Genomic DNA, 18,267 nt, shown 5'->3' with positions numbered 1-18,267 from the left:
AACACTTAAGTAAAGCCTCTGCCTAGTCGCTCTTTGTGCCCCCCACTCATCTCTCTCTTCTGTCTCTGTTCTCAGAGGAATGGGTGCGGCCAGTCATGAAGAGGGACAAACAAGTTCTTCTGCACTGGGGCTACTACCCTGACAGGTGAGGATGGGGTCTCCAGGTGGTCAGGAGAAGCAGCAGCCGCCAGACACAGAAGCCGTCTGGCAGAGCAAGAAGGCGCTGTTTCTGGATTGTTTATTTCCTTGTTTGGTTTTTTGGGATACAGGAGTTTGCTGTGTAATCCAGGCTGGCACAGAACTTGTTGTGTAGACCAGGCTGCTGGCCTCAAACTTGTAGCAATTCTCCTGCCTCAGCCTCCTCAGTGCTGGTATTAAAAGGCATGCGCCACCACACTGGCTTTGTGTGTGTGTGTGTGTGTGTGTGTGTGTGTGTGTGTGTGCGCGCGCGTGCGTGCCTAGTACCCATAGAGGTCAGAAGAGGACATCAGATTCCCTCAAAGGGGAGTTACAGATGGCTGTGAGCCACCGTGTAGGTGGTGGGAACTGAACCTGGGTCCTCTGCAGGAGCAACAGTTGCTCTTAAGTGCTTAGCCGTCTCTCTCACCACTGCTGTTTGGTGTTTGCTTTGAGACCAGATCTTACTACCAGGTTATTTGGACTCCGACCTCAGTCTCCTCAGTGCTTGGATTACTGAGGAGCACCACCGTGCCCAGTTAGACAGGGTCTTCCTGCGTGATTTTGGCTGACCTCGAACTCACTGAGATCCTCCTGACTGGGATTTAAAGGTGTGGACCACCACTGCCCAGCTATTTTTTTGCGCCTTTCCTGGAACTCATTCTATAGACCAGACTGGCCTTGAACTCACAGAGATCCTCCTGCCTCTGCCTCCCAAGTGCTGGGATTAAAGGTGTGCGCCCCTACCGCCCGGCCAGCAATTTCTTTTTTTTTTCTTTTTAAGATTTCTTTATTTATTATGTATACAGGGTTCTGCCTGAACATATCCCTGCAGGCCAGAAGAGGGCACCAGATCTCATTACAGATGGTTGTGAGCCACCATGTGGTTGCTGGGAATTGAACTCAGGACCTTTGGAAGAACAAGCAGTGCTCTTAACCTCTGAGCCATCTCTCCAGCCCGCAATTATTATTTTTTTTTTTTTTTTAATATGTGTTTCAACTCGTGTGTCTGTGTGTGTGTGTGTGTGTGTGTGTGTGTGTGTGTGTGTAACCTCAGTTCATCCTCAGGAATGCAGGGTTTCTCATTGGCCTGGAACAACTGGTGTAGACTGGATGGCCAGCGGGCCTTGGGATCCCACTTTCTGTACCTTTGATGCTCTGGGGTTGCAGGCATAAGCCACCATGCCTAGAATTGTTTGTTTAATTTTATGTGATCCGAGTTTCACCTGCATTAATGTGTGTGTACTACATGCATGCCTGGTGCCTACAGATTCTTTTCAACTGGAGTTACAGATAGTTGTGAGCCATAATCTGGGTGCTAGAACTGATCCTGGGTCCTGTGCCAGAGCAACTGTTGCTCTTAACTGCTAAGCCATCTCCTCAGCCCCATGCCCAGGTTCTGGGGATAGAGTTCAGGTCTTTATGCTTGCTGACTGTATCATCCCTCAGGTCAACTTGTTTTCCTTTTTATCATACATACATATGTACATACATACATACATACAAACATACAAACATACGTACGTATTTGTTTAAGACAAGGTCTCACTTGTAGCCGTGTTTAGCCTGACTTGCTCTGGAGACCAAACTGGCTTTGAACTCACAAAGACCCACTAGCCACTTCCTCCTGAGTGCTGCGGTTAAAGGATTGTTCTACCACACCTGGCCTTCTCTTTCTTATTTGTGTGTGTGTGCGCGCTTGCATGTGTACAGTACATATCTGGAAGTCAAGATTGGGGCCCAATGCTTTCATTCCACTTGGGTTCCAGGGGTCCAGCTCCAGTCCTCAGGCTGTGTGGCATGCAGCTGTATGCACCGCCTTTCTGCTGGCTGACGTCATAGGTTTTGATTAAAGCAAAAGCAAACTGTAATCTCAGCCCTTGAGACATCAAAGAAAGAGGATCAAGAATTCAGAGTCGGGCTGGAGAGATGGCTCAGCGGTTAAGAGCACTGCCTGTTCTTCCAGAGGTCCTGAGTTCAATTCCCAGCAACCACATGGTGGCTCACTACCATCCGTAATGAAATCTGGCGCCCTCTTCTGATCTGCAGGTGTATATGCAGACAGAACACTGTATACATAATAAATAAAAATAAATCAAAAAAATTTAAAAAAAAAAAAAAAAAGAATTCAGAGTCGGCCGGGCGGTGGTGGTGCACACCTTTCATCCCAGCACTCGGGAGGCAGAGCCAGGCGGATCTCTGTGAGTTCGAGGCCAGCCTGGGCTACAGAGTGAGTTCCAGGAGGCGCAAAGCTACACAGAGAAACCCTGTCTCGAAAAAAAAAAAAAAAAAATTCAGAGTCGGCTGGGAGGTGGTGGCGGCGCACGCCTTTAATCCCAGTACTGGGGGAGGCAGAGGCAGGCAGATCTTTGTGAGTTCGAGGCCAGCCTGGGGTACAGCGTGAGTTCCAGGAAAGGCGCAAAGCTACACAGAGAAACCCTGTCTCAAAAAACAAAACAAAACAAAACAAAAAAACCACCAAAAAAAAAAGAAAAAAAAGAAAAGAAAAAGAATTCAGAGTCATCCTCAGTTTCCTGGGAAGTTTAGGGCTAGCCTAAGCTATATGTAATAGGAAAAATGTTTCCAAAGATGTATATAATTACCCTGGGCTATTATGCAGCCTTTAAAGTGATATAGTATGGATACTTTATAGGCAAATTTAAGTGAGACATATTGGTTAGCATCTATAGCTTGAGATAACCAGAAGATAGAGACAGGAGGGTCACTTGAGCCTAGGACTTCTAAACCCTCTGGGAGATACAGCATGACCTCCCTTTCAGGGGGCACAAACCAAAAAAAACAAAACAAAAAAAAAATTAGCTTGTAAGATTAAAAGAAAATGATTTTTTTTTTTTTCTTCTGGAGCTGAGGATCGAACCCAGGGCCTTGTGCTTGTTAGGCAAGCGCTCTACCACTGAGCTAAATCCCCAACCCTGATTTTTTTTTTTTTTTTAGAGTAGTTTAATTCTGTTTTTAAATACAAATATTTTAGACTAGCTTTTCATAACGTAAGTGAATGTTGCACATTTACATTTATGAGAAAAAGAACAATGGGAAAAAACAAAAAACGTAGAAAGTTCTTTGAAAACATCAATCTCATGAACATGTCTGAAATAATTTCTTCTTTTCACCTGCAATCATATATATACATGCCCAAACACATACACATGGCTAATAATAATAATAATGATAATGATAAAAGAAAATGATTTTTAAAAGTTACCAAAGAAAACATAAGTACCAAGTATAATATAATTGTAATTCTTTTTTTTTTTTTTCTTTCAAGATAGGGTTTCTCTGTGTAGTTTTGGTGTCTGTCCTGGATCTCACTCTGTAGCCCAGGCTGGACTCGAACTCACAGAGATCTGCCTGGCTCTGCCTCCCAAGTGCTGGGACTAAAGGTGTGTGCCACCACCGCCCAGTGTAATTCTTGTTGAAGGAGTGGTGTGAACTGGCACAGGTACCTAGGACTCACCATGTGACGCAGGCTGACCCCAGACTCCCGTAGTCACCTATGCTGGATTATTTTCATACTTTTTTTTTTTTTTAAGTTTTTTTCTTCTGTGTTTTTGTTTGTTGATTGGTTTGCTACTTGGATTTTTGAGACAGAATCTCGCTATGCTCTTCAGGCTGCTTCAGACACAGATTTTCCTTCCTCGGCTTCTGGAGTGCTGGGATTATAGGCATGCACCTCCAAGCCTGGCTTTAGTGTGTTGTTCCTGTTTTGTTGTTGATAGTTTGGGTCCAGGGGCTGTGATGCTCACCAGTTACATATCACTCAGCTGCCTCTAACCCTCTTCTGCATTTTTGTTATGAGACAAGATCTTACTACAGTGACCAGGCTGGTCTTGAATTCTCTGTATAGTTCAGGCTGGCCTTGAACTGGAGTCAATTTTCCTGCCTCAACCTCCTGAGTACAGAGATTATCGACGTAAATTGCCACATCCAGCATCTTGGAATATTTTATAGTATGCTTTTACTGCTTTGTGGTAAATAATAGTCCCAATTTAATTGGGCAAATCAACAGCTGAGCATTTTTGTAAATGGAAAAGGCAGGACTGGGTGTGTAACTCAGTGCTAGAGCTTGTTAGTTCGGACAAGGCCCATGGTTCCATCTCTGCAGTGAGGACAGAAAAGTGCAAGACTGCTCTTGGTTTCTGCCCCCCGTCTTGTTGTCTGCTTCATGCCGACTCTCTTCTGGCAGTTACGACACGTGGATTCCAGCTAGTGAAATTGAAGCGTCTGTGGAAGATGCTCCAACTCCTGAGAAACCTAGGAAGGTGAGCTTTCCTAACCTCCACCCCTGGAAGAACCCCCAGGACCAGAGCTCTCTCCGGAGCAGGGGCTCTGTGCTGTGGGCTTATTGTGCAGAGAGTCTTAGACAGAGCCGTGGCTTCTAGTAACTCTCCAACACGATCTGCCTTTGCACTTGAGGTTCATGCCAAGTGGATCCTCGACACCGACACGTTCAATGAGTGGATGAATGAGGAAGACTACGAAGTCAACGATGACAAAAGCCCTGCTTCCCGACGGAAGAAGATTTCAGCTAAGACCTTGACAGATGAGGTGAAAATTCTGCTCTTTTTTGTTTGTTTGTTTGGTTTTCCAAGACAGGGTTTCTCTGTGTAGCCCTAGCTGTCCCAGAACTCGCTCTGTAGACCAGGCTGGAAACTTACAAAGATCCGCCCGCCTCTGCCTCCCAAGTGCTGGGGTTAAAGGCTTGCGTCACCACTGCCCAGCCCATCTGCTCTTTTTTCTTAAGCACTTAGCTTAAACCTCAGAACAAGCCTCACTGGGAGCTGGAAGCACACATTCATCCAGTTCTCTGATGTGCAGGTAAACAGCCCGGATTCAGACAGACGGGACAAGAAGGGGGGAAACTATAAGAAGAGGAAGCGTTCTCCCTCTCCGTCGCCAACCCCAGAAGCTAAGAAGAAGAATGCTAAGAAAGGGTATGCAGGGCTGGAGAGATGGCTCAGAGGTTAAGAGCACTGAATGGTCTTCCAGAGGTACCGAGTTCAATTCCCAGCACCCACATGGTGGCTCACAACCATCTGCAATGAGATCTGGTGCCCTCTTCTGTGTACATAATAAATAAATAAATCTTTAAAAAAAAAAAAAAAAGAAAGAAAGGATATGCAACTTTTTGCTTGCACCCACATGCACTGTCCTCTCGACGCACATCAAAGGAAAGACAAATGCTTCTCCAAGTCACTGCCCCGGCTGGTGTCTGAGAGGAGCGTGAGGGAATCTTCATGTGCCTGCTTGATGGTTTTAGTCCCAGTCAACATGAAACTGAAGGAAAACTTAGCCTCCCGACAGAAAGCCTTCTGCACCACCCCCATCACTCTGTATATACCAGCTTCTGTTCCACCCAGCTCCACCCTGATGGGTCTCTCTCTTTTCCTTTCCAGACCATCAACACCTTACACCAAGTCAAAGCGAGGCCACAGAGAAGAGGAACAAGAAGACCTGACGAAAGACATGGACGAGCCCTCCCCAGTCCCAAACGTAGAAGAGGTGACGCTCCCCAAAACAGGTATGGGCCCCGCCGAGCCCCCAGGCTAACCTCCACCCCTCCCCAGCCCTGCTGTGCCAAGCTCTAAAAGGGCTGATTTTCCAGATCTAAAGCAGCTTTCCCTTCTGCGTAGCTGATTAGTGAAATTATCGTAACCCTGAGAAATCCTCTTGCTTCATATCCATGTCTGATACGGACATGCTTTCAACTGATAGCAGTTGTCTGCAAACCTTCTGTTTTTCTGAGCTGAGGATCAAACCTAGGACTTTCTGTGTACTAGAAAATGCTCTACCACTGAACTACAGATCCTTTTGTGTACGTGTGAACACATACGCAAGCTTGTAGAGGCCAGCGTTCAACGTCAGGTGTCATCCCTCAGGAGCCTCCACCTTGTGTTTTTAACATTTATTTGCGTGTGTGGGGGGGGGGGGGGGAGACATTTGCCACGGTGCATATGTGGAGGTCAGAAGACAACTGGGAGTTGGTTCTCTCCTCTGCCTTGTGTTTTGAGACCTAGGATTGCAGAATTAGGCTAGTCTGGTTTGCCAGTGAGCCTCAGGGACCTGCTTTTCCCTCTTCCCAGGGCTGAGAGTAGAAGCTCATGCCACCGTGCCTGTGCCTGCCTTTTACACGGAAACTAAGGATCAGGTCTTCAGGCCTGTGCAACAAGCGCATTACTGCCTGAGCTGTCTCTACCCTGAAGCTTTGATTATACATTCCCATCAATAAAATGTATTTCCAGAAGGGGGCTGGAGAGAGGGCTCAGCAGTTAGAGCACTGGCTGCTCTTCCAGAGAACCTGAGTTTTGTTCCCAGCAACCACATGGTGGCTCACAACTATCTTTTTTTGGTTTTTCAAGACAGAGTTTCTCTGTGTAGTTTTGGTGCCTGTCCTGGAACTCACTTGGTAGCCCAGGCTGGCCTCGAACTCACAGAGATCCTCCTGGCTCTGCCTCCCAAGTGCTGGGATGAAAGGCGTGCGCCGCCACCGCCCGGCTGCTCACAACTCTCTTTAATTCCACTTCTAGGGTATTCAACACCCTTACACAGACTACACAGATGCATATGTAGGCAAATATCAATGCAAATAAATAAATCGTTAAAAATATATATAGGTTTCAAAACAAATTATGCAAATTACACTATCAAAGCATTACTTTAGGACCATTATAAAACATGCAAACATTATCATTAAAAAAATGGAGTAGGGTAGGGCTTGGGCAGTTGTCTCAGTGGTTAAGAGCAGTTACTGCTCTTGCAGAGGACCCAGGTTTGATTCCCTGCACCCATAATGGCAGTTCACAACTGTCGAATTCCAGTACCATAGGACCCAACACCCTCTTCTGGCACTGCATGTGGGTGGTACACAGACATACATTCTAGCAAAACACTCATACACATAAAAACAAACCTCTAAAAAATTACATATTTTTTTTTGTTTTTCAAGACAGGATTTCTCTGTGTAGCCCTGGCTGTCCTAGAACTCACTCTGTAGACCAGGCTGGACTCAAACTCATAGAGATCCGCCTGCCTCTGCCTCCTGAGTGCTGGAGTTAAAGGTGTGCGCCACCACCACCCAGCAGGATTTTTTTTCTGATGAGGTGTTTTTGGCCATATGAAAGTAAAATCTATTGGCTTTAAAAATGTATGCGTAGTAGCTGGGTGGTGGTAGTACACGTTTTTAATCCCAGCACTCAGGAGGCAGAGGCAGGTGGATCTCTGAATTTGAGGGCAGCTTGGTCTACAGAGTGAGTTCCAGGACAGCCAGGGCTACACAGAGAAACCCTGTCTCTGAAAAAAAAAAAAAGAAAGAAAGAAAGAAAGAAAGAAAGAAAGAAAGAAAGAAAGAAAGAAAGCAAGCTAGACTAAGGGTATTGCTTGTTAGAGCGCTTGCCTAGCATGCATGAAGCCCGGAGTTTAATACTTAACACTGTGGTGCAGCTCTGTAATTCTAGCATGTGGGAAGCAGGAGAATCAGTAGTTGAAGGCTAGCCTGGGATACATAAGACCCTGTCTCAAAAAAAAAAAAAAAAAAAAAAAGGTGCTGCAGAGATGGGTCATCCTGAGGACCTGAGTGCGGATCTCTAATACACCATATAAAACACCGAGTGTGGCAGTTTGTGCCATAATTCTAGTACTGAGGTGGAGGCAGGAGGAGCCCAGGGCCTTGCTAGCTAGTCAGTCTAGCTGAATCTGAGCTCAGGTTCAGTGAGAAACCCCATCTCAAAAAAGAAAGGAGAGTGATAGACGATAACACCAATGTTGGACCTCTGACCTCCACATAAACACACATACACTCACACACATAGTCAATAAATTTGAATTTTTTAAAAAGAAAAATGTTGTTCGAGGCCAGCCTGGTCTACAAAGTGAGTTCCAGGAAAGGCGCAAAACTACACAGAGAAACCCTGTCTCAAAAAACCAAAAAGAAAAAAGAAAAATGTTGGGGCTAAAAAAATGGCTTAGCAGTTAAGAGTGCATACTGCTCTTGCAGAGGACCTGGGGTTCCCATCACCCACAGATGGATCACGTTAAATAAAAAATCTCCAGGGGTTCCGGTGCTCTCTTCCGGCTTCCAGAGGTACCTTTACACATGTTCACACACATACACATGTGTACATATTACATTAAAGCAGATATTTTTTAAAAAGAAGAAAGAAAAAATGTAAAGGGCATCAGGAACAGCTCTAAAGAGAAGCTGCTTTTCTTCTGTATTTCAGCGGGTCATGTTGAGCACACTGTAGAGGACGCTGTACTCCAGTACTGCAGTCTCTGTCCCATTCACTAGCCTCAGATACTCCAGAAATATACTTCAGGGGTGAGATTTGGGAAGCTGTTTTCTCCTGGACGCTGTGTATGATGTCAGCTGAGCAAAGTGTCTTGCTTTAAAAGGTTTAAGATTAGGTTGGGGGTACAGCTTATTGTGGACCACCTGCCTGTGGGTGCAGGTCCTGCATCCATCCCCAGCACTGCAGACAGTTTTCAACAATCCTGTTTAAATATTTAAGCCAGGCATGGTGGCACGTAATTTTAAATACCAGCACTCTGGAGGCAGAAACGAGGGGAGCTCTGTGAGTTGGAGGCCAGGCTGGTCTACATTGTGAGTTCCAGGACAGCCAGGTTTCATAGAAAGACCCTGTCTCAAAGATAAATAAAATAAAATAAAAATAAATTAAGGTCTGGCCAGACATGGTGTCACAGGCCTTTAATCCCAGCACTCAGGAGGCAGAGGCAGGTGGATATCTGTGAGTTTGAGGCCAGCCTGGTCTACAGCAAGTTCCAAGACAGCCAGGGCTACACAGTGAGACCCTGTCTTCAAAACAAAACAATAATGTTATTTATTAATTAATTAAGATCTAACCATTCAACTAGGCCTGGTGACCTGGCATAGGTTTATAATTCTAATGACTTGCAAGGTTGAGGCAGGAGAGGTATAAGTAGTACCAAGCCTACCTGGGCTGCAGAATGACTCCTAATTTCAACCTGGGCAACTTAATGAGACTTTGTCTCAAAAGAAGAAGCAAAGTCAAGTATAGTAGCTCATACCTGTAATCCTAGTGCTTGGCAGGCAGAGGCAGGTTGATTAAGAGTTCAAAGCCAGCTGTAGCCACATAGTGAATTCAAAACCAACCTGCGCTGCTTGAGTCTGTTCCTTAAAAAAAAAAAAGAGAGAGATTTATTTATTTTTGTATTTTACGTATATGGGTGTTTGTCTGCATGTACATCTGCACACCAGAAGAGGGCTTCGGATTCTGTGGGACTGCAGTTATAGATGGTTGTGAACCACCATGTAAATGCTGGGCATTGATCTAAGGACCTCTGTAAAAGCAGCCAGTACTCTTAACCACAGAACCATCTCTCCAGCCTGAGGCTGTTTCAAAAAGCTAAAGACAAAATAAAAAAAAAATTGAGGAAAAAGAACAGAAAGAGTGCCGAGGAACTGGAGGGGCTATGGTGCAGGCTGTAATCCCAGCACTCAGAAGTGCAGGCTGGAGAATCGGGGTCACTCCTGGTCACACAGCAAGGTGGAAGCCTGGAATACATGAGACAGTCTCAAAATAAAAACAAAAACGGAAGGCTCAGGGCCGAGGCTGCACTCCGGTGGGGCACTTGCGTACATGCAGGAGACTCTAGGTTCAGTTGCCAGGACTCCAAGGGTGGTGTCTAACTACTTGTCTATAGATGATCCAGTTCAAATTCATAGAAGATGATATAGGAAAACAAGGACCAGTCAAAGACAGGAATGGCCCTCAGGATGCTGAGGCAGGAGAATCACAGGAGTTTATACACATAGATAAGGAAGCTAAATGAAATCATTGGTTGGGTAAGGCAGTAAATTAGCTAGTGTGTTTCAAAGTTTTTTTGAGAAAGCAAGATATGTAAAACTATGAACAGTTGAGAATTGAGGGCTTGATTTTGGCTAACATGCCTAATACAGTGGCTCTTTCTCCTGGCAGTCAACACTAAGAAGGACTCGGAGTCGGCCCCAGTCAAAGGAGGCACCATGACTGACCTGGGTAAGACCGGGAGCCTTAAGGAGGCAGTGCCGAGCAGAGAGAGCTCACCTTCCCCCAGCCTTCTGGCTTTCCAGGAGGCCCTTGCTCCTCTGGAGGCTCTAGCCTTACATCTGGCCTTCTTTCTCTTTCAGATGAACAGGAGGACGAAAGCATGGAGACCACGGGCAAGGTGGAGCCAGTTTAGAGAGGCTCTACCTCTCTGTGTGATTGTGACTATACAGTTCCTTCTGCCTGGGCTTTTCCCACCATAGATTAATCTAGCTGTTGCTCAGAGCTGCAGCCCACTCAGCGCCCCAGGGCCCATGGGCCTCCTCCTCCTCACCTCTTGTTAGTGTCCGTGCTCCTGGGTGTAGGAGAGACTGAGGGATGCTAGGCGGGGCGTGGGAATGCTGAGTGTCCAGCAGCCTCCGTACTCACAGGATGAGGATGACAGCAGTACGGGTAACAAAGGGGAGCAGACCAAGAACCCAGACCTGCATGAGGACAACGTGACTGAGCAGACCCACCACATCATCATTCCCAGCTACGCCGCCTGGTTTGACTACAACAGGTACTGCGCCAGCTTATCCCTCGGTTCCTCTTCCCTTGTGCCGTCCTGTTTCCTGCCTCAGCAAGGCTGGCGGTGTGCTTCCTTCCAGAGGAGTTTCCGGCTCCCCTCTACAGTTCAGGGCGCTTATGACCTCACTCCTTTAGGGCTTCTCTCCCGCCCTAGTACCTTCTGAATCCGTTGTAACTTCTCTTGCAGTGTCCACGCCATCGAACGGAGGGCTCTCCCTGAGTTCTTCAACGGCAAGAACAAGTCCAAGACTCCAGAGATGTAAGATTTCAGCTCATGACTCTCTTTGGTGTCCTTTCTGCATTCACCCCTCCAGATTAGCAACATCCAACCAGGCTCTGTTAGGCTTCCAGAGAGACATGAGAGATGCCACTAGACAGCCACAGCCTAACACTTTAAAGCCTGTTCTCTAGGTGTGCCTGAGGATGATAACGTAGAGCGTGTTCTGTATAAAACAAGTACCTGCCCCATGCTACCACTGCTTCACATTTTAACAGATGCGGAGAATCTCAGTCCATGATTGTCATGTTATCTGAAACGCACGTAACCCTAGTGTATGCAGCAACTTTAATTAAAGTGTAAATGACTATGACTAGGTTGAAATCCTGATAGAAAAACAAGATAAGGCCAACCCTGGCGGTTCACGTCTACACGTGAGAGGCTGAAGTAAGAGCTCAAATCGGAGGCCAGTGTGGGCTTCCTAGCTAGACTTCCTCAAAGAGAAGAAAAAAGAGGACAAGAGAAGGGATGAGAAGGAAGGTCCAGTTCTGAGAAATACCAGATGGAGTGCACATTTGGAAGAGTAGCATGTAAAGTCAAGGACTAGGGCTGGAGAATGTGGCTCTGAAGTGGAACTGGTGCCTAATGTGCACAGGAGCTCTGTCCCAGCACCACTGTGCATGCAGAAGGCAGAGGCAGGCAGATCTCTGTCCCAGCACCACTGTGCATGCAGAAGGCAGAGGCGGGCAGATCTCTGTCCCAGCACCACTGTGCATGCAGAAGGCAGAGGCAGGCAGATCTCTGTCCCAGCACCACTGCACATGCAGAGGGCAGAGGCAGGCAGATCTCTGTCCCAGCACCACTGCACATGCAGAGGGCAGAGGCAGGCAGATCTCTGTGAGTTTGAGTCTCATCTACATAGATCGAGGCCAGCCAGGGCTAGATAGTGAGACCTGATCTCAAAAACAAATAGTAAAATCACAGGTTTAGGGCTACGAGTTGGTGTTTATTGAATCTGATAGTTGCTGTTTTCCATGCGTGTCTTGTAGGACACATTCTCTTCTAATAACCTCCCACCCCGACCCTCTGCAAACTTCTTACTCATCTCTGGCTTGGAAATGGACTGTGGTGAGGGGCGTTGAGTGAGCACATGACAGGGTAGACGAGGCTGAGAACTGGGGAAGTTTCCTCTGTACTTCTGCTGCTGCTGCTCAGCCTCCCCTCTGTGGGGTCATCTTTTCTCACCTGTTGCTTTCTCCATAGCTTGGGTCTCTTCCTTCCTGAAGAGGCCAGGGTTTGTCAGAAAGAAAACGGAGTTAGTGGCCAGATGACATGATTCCATGTGGTATGCTTTCAGGAATACTAAATGAGAACTGCTGACATCTACTGAGCGTATCACCCCCAGCACTGACTTAAGTCTCCACCATGCACTGGCTAGTCTTACGAGGTTGATGGGCTGATAACTGTTGTCCCTAGTTAACAGACTGGTGGGAGGAGCAGACAACATAAGCCAGTTAAGTGAGCTCACACAGCTAGTGAGAAGTAAAACCAGAATCTGGATCCGTAGTCTGGCTTGGATTCTCAGAATTTATACTCTATAACAGCTACCTTTTTTTTTTTAATATTAAGAGAGTTTTTTTTTTGGGGGGGGGGGTTGAGACAGAGTTTCCCTGTATAGCTTTGGTTGTCCTGGAACTCACTCTGTAGACCAGGCTAGTCTCAAACTCACAGAGATCCACCTGCCTCTGCCTCCCAAGTGCTGGGATTAAAGGCGTGCACCACCACCGCCCTACAAGATTTATTTTAATTTTTAAATTATTGTATGTGTGTGGGTATGTGCATGTGAGTACAGCACCCACAGAGGCCAGAAAAGGGTGTTGTTGGGACTGTTGGAGCTGGAGTTACAGGGCGCTGTGAGTGGTCCAGCAAAAGCATCTGCCATTTTTTGAGCTACAATATGCCAGACATAGGTAGTTCCCCACGGACATCCTGTGTGACTCCAAGGGAGTCTTTTTTTTTTTTTTTTTTAAAGATTTATTTATTTATTATATATCTGAAAGAGGGTGCCAGATCTCATTACAGATGGTTGGAAGCCACCTTGTGGGTGCTGGGAATTGAACTCAGGACCTCTGGAAGAGCAGTTGGTGCTCTTAACCTCTGAGCCATCTTTCCAGCCCTTCAAGGGAGTCTTAAGTTTCAGATAGCTTGACAACATTATCACGACAAGACTGGCATCTGACTTTAAATCTTTTAACTTCAAAATACAAATTACATCTGTAATCCCAGCATTTGAGCAGCTGAGGCAAGGTCACAAGTTGTAGGCCAGTCTGGGCTACAAAGCAAGTTCCAGACCAGCTTGAACTACAGAGTGAAATCCTGTTTCAAGAAAGAAAAGAAAAAAAAGCCAGACGTGGTGGTGCATGTCTTTAATCCAGCACTCTGGAGGCAGAGGCAGGTGGATCTCTGTGAGTTCAAGGCCAGCCTCCAGCCTGGTCTACAGAATGAGTTCCAGGACAGCTAGTGCTATATAGAGAGACTCTGCCTCAAACAAACAAACAAACAAACAAACAAACAAAAAGAGAGGTGTGTGTGGGGATAATCTGTGGTTATGATGTGAACTGTTCTTGCAGAGGACCTGAGTTTTGTTCCTAGCTCCCATATCAAGTGGCTTTCAGCTGCCTATAACTCAGCTCCAGGAGTATCTGCATGCAAGTGCACATACCCCCACACATAATAAAATAAGTCTAAATATGTTTTAATTTGTTTATGTGTACCAATGCTTTTCCTACATGTATGAGCTTGCACTGTGTATGTACAGGTGCCTTTGGAGGTCAGAAGAGGGTGTCAGATCCCCTAGGACTAGGGTTCGGGTAGTTGTGAGCCACCCTGTGGATGCTGGGGACTGAACCAGGGTCTTCTACAAGAAGAAGTGCTCTTAACCACTGGGCCATATGTCTCCAGCCCCCAAAATATAATAAACTTTTTTTTAAAGCAAAAACAAACGAAGGGTCTGTGAGATGGCTCAGTGGGTAAGGGAGCTTGCCACCAAGCCTGGTGGGCTGCATTTGATCCCCGGAACCCACGTGGTGGAGGGACAGAATGGAATCCCATAGGTTGTCCTCTGACCTCCATACACATGCCTTGAAGCATGCATGCACACACACGCACACGCGCGCACACACACACACACACAATTGATTAATTAAAAAAGAAGAAAAAAAGGCAGAGAAAGTGAGCTAGACGGTTTGGTGGGTAAAAGCCCTGCTGCCGGAGCCGACAACCCAGGGTCCACACGGTGCTCATGCACACCTACACAGAATTAGTAAATAAAAGTGTATGAGAAAGTAAGAGTTTAAAGGGAAAAAAGAGAGGGGGATGGGAGAGATCACAGGGTGGTTCAGCAGACTGTGTCTCTCCTGAGTTTGATCCCTGGCGAGGAGAGAATCAGCTCATGGAAGTCGTTGTCCAACCTCCACATGTGTGCTGTAGACTGCAAATGCCTACATGTGAAGAATAGTGTAAATAAATTAATAAAACTATCATATGTAAAAACTAACTTTAAAAAATGGAGTGTTACAGATTTGTAATCTTAGCACTTGGGAGGCAGAGGCAGGAGGATTGGCAGTTCAAGACTGTCCTTGGCTATCTAGCCAGCTTGGGCTACATGAGACCTTGACCCTAAATAAGTAAATAAATAAAAATCAATAATTAAAAGCCAGGATGGTGGTATATAATCTCAGCGTTTGGGATGTGGAGTTGTGATGCAGATCAAGCTGAAGGCCAGCCTGTACTACACAAGACTGTCTCAAAAATGATAAGTTAAAAAAAAAATCATCAAGGCGGGCGGTGGTGGCATACACCTTTAATCCCAGCATGGAAGCAGAGGCAGGTAGATCTCTATGAGTTCAAGGCCAGCTTGGGCTAGAGAGTGAGTTCCAGGACAGCCAGGGCTACACAGAGAAACCCTGTCTCAAAAAACCGAAAGAAAAAAAAATTTTAAAAAGCAGTCTTGAAGGTTCTTCTCCAGCATGAGGCCGATTGGCTGGTTGCATGGGTAAGGACCTTTGACTTAGTGTCTTGGGAAACAGGCATTTTTTTCTTACCTTTAAATTATTACTTCAAAATTTGGGTAAATTGAGCATGATGGTCCATCCTGTAACCTCAGCACTTGGAGGGTAGGAATCCCAGGTAAAAGTAAGCTGCTAATTCATTTAATTAAAAAAGTCGTCAAGCAGAATGCAAGAAACATTTGTATTTTAGATTTATGATTTTATGTCTGAGTGTTTAGCTTGCGTGTGCGTGTGTACCACGTGTGCCTGGTGCTCATGGAGTTCGGAAGAGGGCATCTGATTCCCTGGAACTGGAATTATGGGTGATTATGAGCCACCCTGTGGGTGCTGAGAACTGAACCTGGGTCTTCTGCGAGAATAGCAGTGCTCTTCACCACTGGGCTGCCTGGTCGGCCCCCAGCAGGAAACATTTGACCACTACGCAGTTAGAATGCTGGGTGCTCCGTTGAGTTAAATGACCTTCTCTGTCTGTCACCCAGGAGGGTCACCACCACTTTCTCCATTTTTCCTCTCCTTTGGCCTCAACAAACATTAATTTTCTTCCTCTTACTCGTCTTTCTGACTCTTCTAAGCTACCTGGCATATCGAAACTTCATGATTGACACGTACCGACTGAATCCCCAGGAGTATCTGACATCCACTGCCTGTCGGCGGAACTTGGCGGGTGATGTCTGCGCTATCATGAGGTGGGTCTTGCTTCTGAAGAGAGTGGGTTTGAGAGGACGTCTGTCTGTGTGTCCTGGCAGAGCTGCAGATACTTTCTGGAAAATAGGGAGCAAGCAGAACACACCTAGGGAAAGGCCCTGCATGGCAGGTTTGAGGAGTGAGTGACTTAGGGCTTGGAAATGTGATGTGAAGGACAGAGGGCTATGTCCTTAGTGGAAAGACAGTTGGACGGCTTTGCCAGCTGTCCAGGAAGAGATGGTCACTAGGATGTGGTCATGGAGAGGATCCCGGGCTGAGGGTGTGTACCTGGGTGTCTCTAGGTGACGAGTGGGTGCTGGGAGGAGCCTTCCTCCTTTCTGGCTTCCCACATAGCCCAGCCTTGCTTTCTCTCACAGGGTCCATGCCTTCCTGGAACAGTGGGGTCTTATTAACTACCAGGTAGATGCTGAGAGCCGACCAACCCCAATGGGGCCTCCACCCACTTCTCACTTCCATGTCTTGGCAGACACACCATCAGGGCTGGTTCCTCTTCAGCCCAAGACCCCACAGGTAGGGTGAGGGGCACTGGGGACAAGGCTGGGTGGGTAAGATGGGGCTTCTTTGGACTTTTCTTTTTCTGTTTACTTTTTTATTTTGATATTTTTTAGAGTAATGATTCAGGAGTGTTACAGGGTTTCTTCCTTTACCATGATTTGGAAGGGGCCACAGGAATCAGCCCATATGTTTAGTACCCTCTTTTAGCTCTGATAGCTAAGCTGTAAGCACTAGCTGAGGGAGAGAAGTTGCTCCTCAGCCCAGGAACAGACAGGCTAATGTAGAGGTGGAGCAGATAGAGAAATTGCTTGCAATAATGCATATGAAATTTTTATACTTTGTCATGTTGCCCATATTTTTTTCATTTTTGCCTCATAATTATTATCACTTTCATTTTTTCCATTTCCATTTCATATATTATTTTAAAAGAGAAGAAAACATTATGTGGCTTACACAAAGACACAGACTGAATCTAGGATTAGGATCTACTGTCCAGCTCCTTAGAGAGTCTGTAAAGATACATGTGACTACAAATGTCTATCATGCCAACTACATGTCTAATTAATCATGGAGGCAGCATGGGACGGTGGCATGAGTGTCCCCAGAGCTTGTGGGCCGCCCAGCATTTGATCTTTAGGCCTCCAAGGCCTTGGCCTGGCCATTTCCTGCCCAGCCTCCATGACGCCAAGCTCTGTCCCCCAGGGCCGCCAGGTTGATGCTGATACCAAGGCTGGGCGGAAGGGCAAAGAGCTGGATGACCTGGTGCCAGAGACGGCTAAGGGCAAGCCAGAGCTGGTAGGTGGGGTGCAGACCCCGCTGGGCTGTTTATTTGCCCCTTCACTGGGGGGCCCCTGCCTGGGAAGAAGAGACAAGAGAGCAGAGGAACCACAGCAGTAAGGGAGGAAGTCCCGCCCAGGGATTCCCTGGCTTCGGGAAGGAAGCTTCTCTCTCTCTCTCTGTCTCTGTCTCTGTCTCTGTCTCTGTCTCTCTCTCTCTCTCTCTCTCTCTGCCTCTGGCCCCTGTGGCTACTTACGTTCACCTCTTTTTTCTTCTTCCGCAAATAGCAGAGCTCTGCTTCCCAGCAAATGCTCAACTTTCCTGACAAAGGCAAAGAGAAACCAACGGACATGCAGAACTTCGGACTGCGCACAGACATGTACACAAAGAAGAATGTTCCCTCCAAGGTATGAGGTGCCGCCAGCCCGGGCTGAGAGCCTGCAGTCCACACGGCTTAGATGCTTGTGTCCTGACATCCCCGTCTCTCTGCAGAGCAAAGCTGCAGCCAGTGCCACCCGGGAGTGGACCGAGCAGGAGACGCTGCTGCTCCTGGAGGTGACTGGGGCAAAGCCCGGGAGCTCTGCTGTGAGGGAGGAGTGGCTGGGTGCAGCTGCCCTGTGAGTGGGGGACACACGTGCAGTCTGGTGTGAGTGGAGCATGATCTTGCTCTTCTTTCTGGTGCCTGTCACACCTGTCCCAGGAACAGCTCCAGGTCAAGGATTTGGGCCTTTTCGTAATCCCATATCCTTCTTAGTGCTACTTGGAGATCCCCCTTGGATCTAGCAGAGTACAGACATACCAGAACACAAAGCTTTGAAGCCAGATGCCCTTAGTAGGATGGGGAGTTGACCTTCGAGGAAAGTGGCTAAGTAAGCGGAGTTGTGTCTCCACCACCACCACCAGGCTCTGGAAATGTACAAGGATGACTGGAACAAAGTGTCTGAACATGTGGGAAGCCGCACACAGGATGAGTGCATCTTGCATTTTCTTCGCCTTCCCATTGAAGACCCATACCTGGAGGACTCAGAGGCCTCCCTGGGCCCTCTGGCCTACCAGCCCATCCCCTTCAGTCAGTCAGGCAACCCTGTCATGAGCACTGTTGCCTTCCTGGCCTCTGTCGTCGACCCCCGAGTGGCCTCTGCTGCTGCGAAGTCAGCCCTAGGTAATTTGGGGGAGAGGGGCAGCCTTCTTAGTTTGCTTTTGCAGGGGTAGATGCTGAGAGTGAAACCTCCTC

The 18,267-nt window shown here is 47.1% G+C and overlaps 1 protein-coding gene across 8 annotated transcripts in view; it reads left to right on the top strand.

Moving 5' to 3' along the window:
• The window catches only part of Smarcc2 (SWI/SNF related, matrix associated, actin dependent regulator of chromatin subfamily c member 2), a 30,083-nt gene that overhangs the window by 6,309 nt on the left and 5,507 nt on the right, over window positions 1–18,267 (top strand). For 3 of the 8 annotated variants that reach the window (XM_059245140.1, XM_059245137.1, XM_059245132.1), the window contains exons 7-21: window positions 76–145; window positions 4,382–4,457; window positions 4,612–4,743; window positions 5,014–5,129; window positions 5,592–5,716; window positions 10,152–10,211; window positions 10,343–10,380; window positions 10,631–10,761; window positions 10,957–11,028; window positions 15,629–15,742; window positions 16,118–16,271; window positions 16,959–17,051; window positions 17,321–17,440; window positions 17,526–17,588; window positions 17,937–18,195. In XM_059245140.1, the coding sequence (XP_059101123.1) occupies window positions 76–145; window positions 4,382–4,457; window positions 4,612–4,743; window positions 5,014–5,129; window positions 5,592–5,716; window positions 10,152–10,211; window positions 10,343–10,380; window positions 10,631–10,761; window positions 10,957–11,028; window positions 15,629–15,742; window positions 16,118–16,271; window positions 16,959–17,051; window positions 17,321–17,440; window positions 17,526–17,588; window positions 17,937–18,195 (1,623 nt within the window). The remainder of the gene's footprint in view (window positions 1–75; window positions 146–4,381; window positions 4,458–4,611; window positions 4,744–5,013; window positions 5,130–5,591; window positions 5,717–10,151; window positions 10,212–10,342; window positions 10,381–10,630; window positions 10,762–10,956; window positions 11,029–15,628; window positions 15,743–16,117; window positions 16,272–16,958; window positions 17,052–17,320; window positions 17,441–17,525; window positions 17,589–17,936; window positions 18,196–18,267) is intronic. The other 5 variants (XM_059245136.1, XM_059245133.1, XM_059245139.1 and 2 more) reach the window with 3 other exon arrangements.

The sequence above is a fragment of the Peromyscus eremicus genome, chromosome 18 (assembly GCF_949786415.1).
Source record: "Peromyscus eremicus chromosome 18, PerEre_H2_v1, whole genome shotgun sequence".
In the NCBI taxonomy this organism is placed as follows: Eukaryota; Metazoa; Chordata; class Mammalia; order Rodentia; family Cricetidae; genus Peromyscus; species Peromyscus eremicus.
Note: the sequence above shows the minus strand (reverse complement) of the source record. Positions and strands in the feature narration are given on the sequence as shown.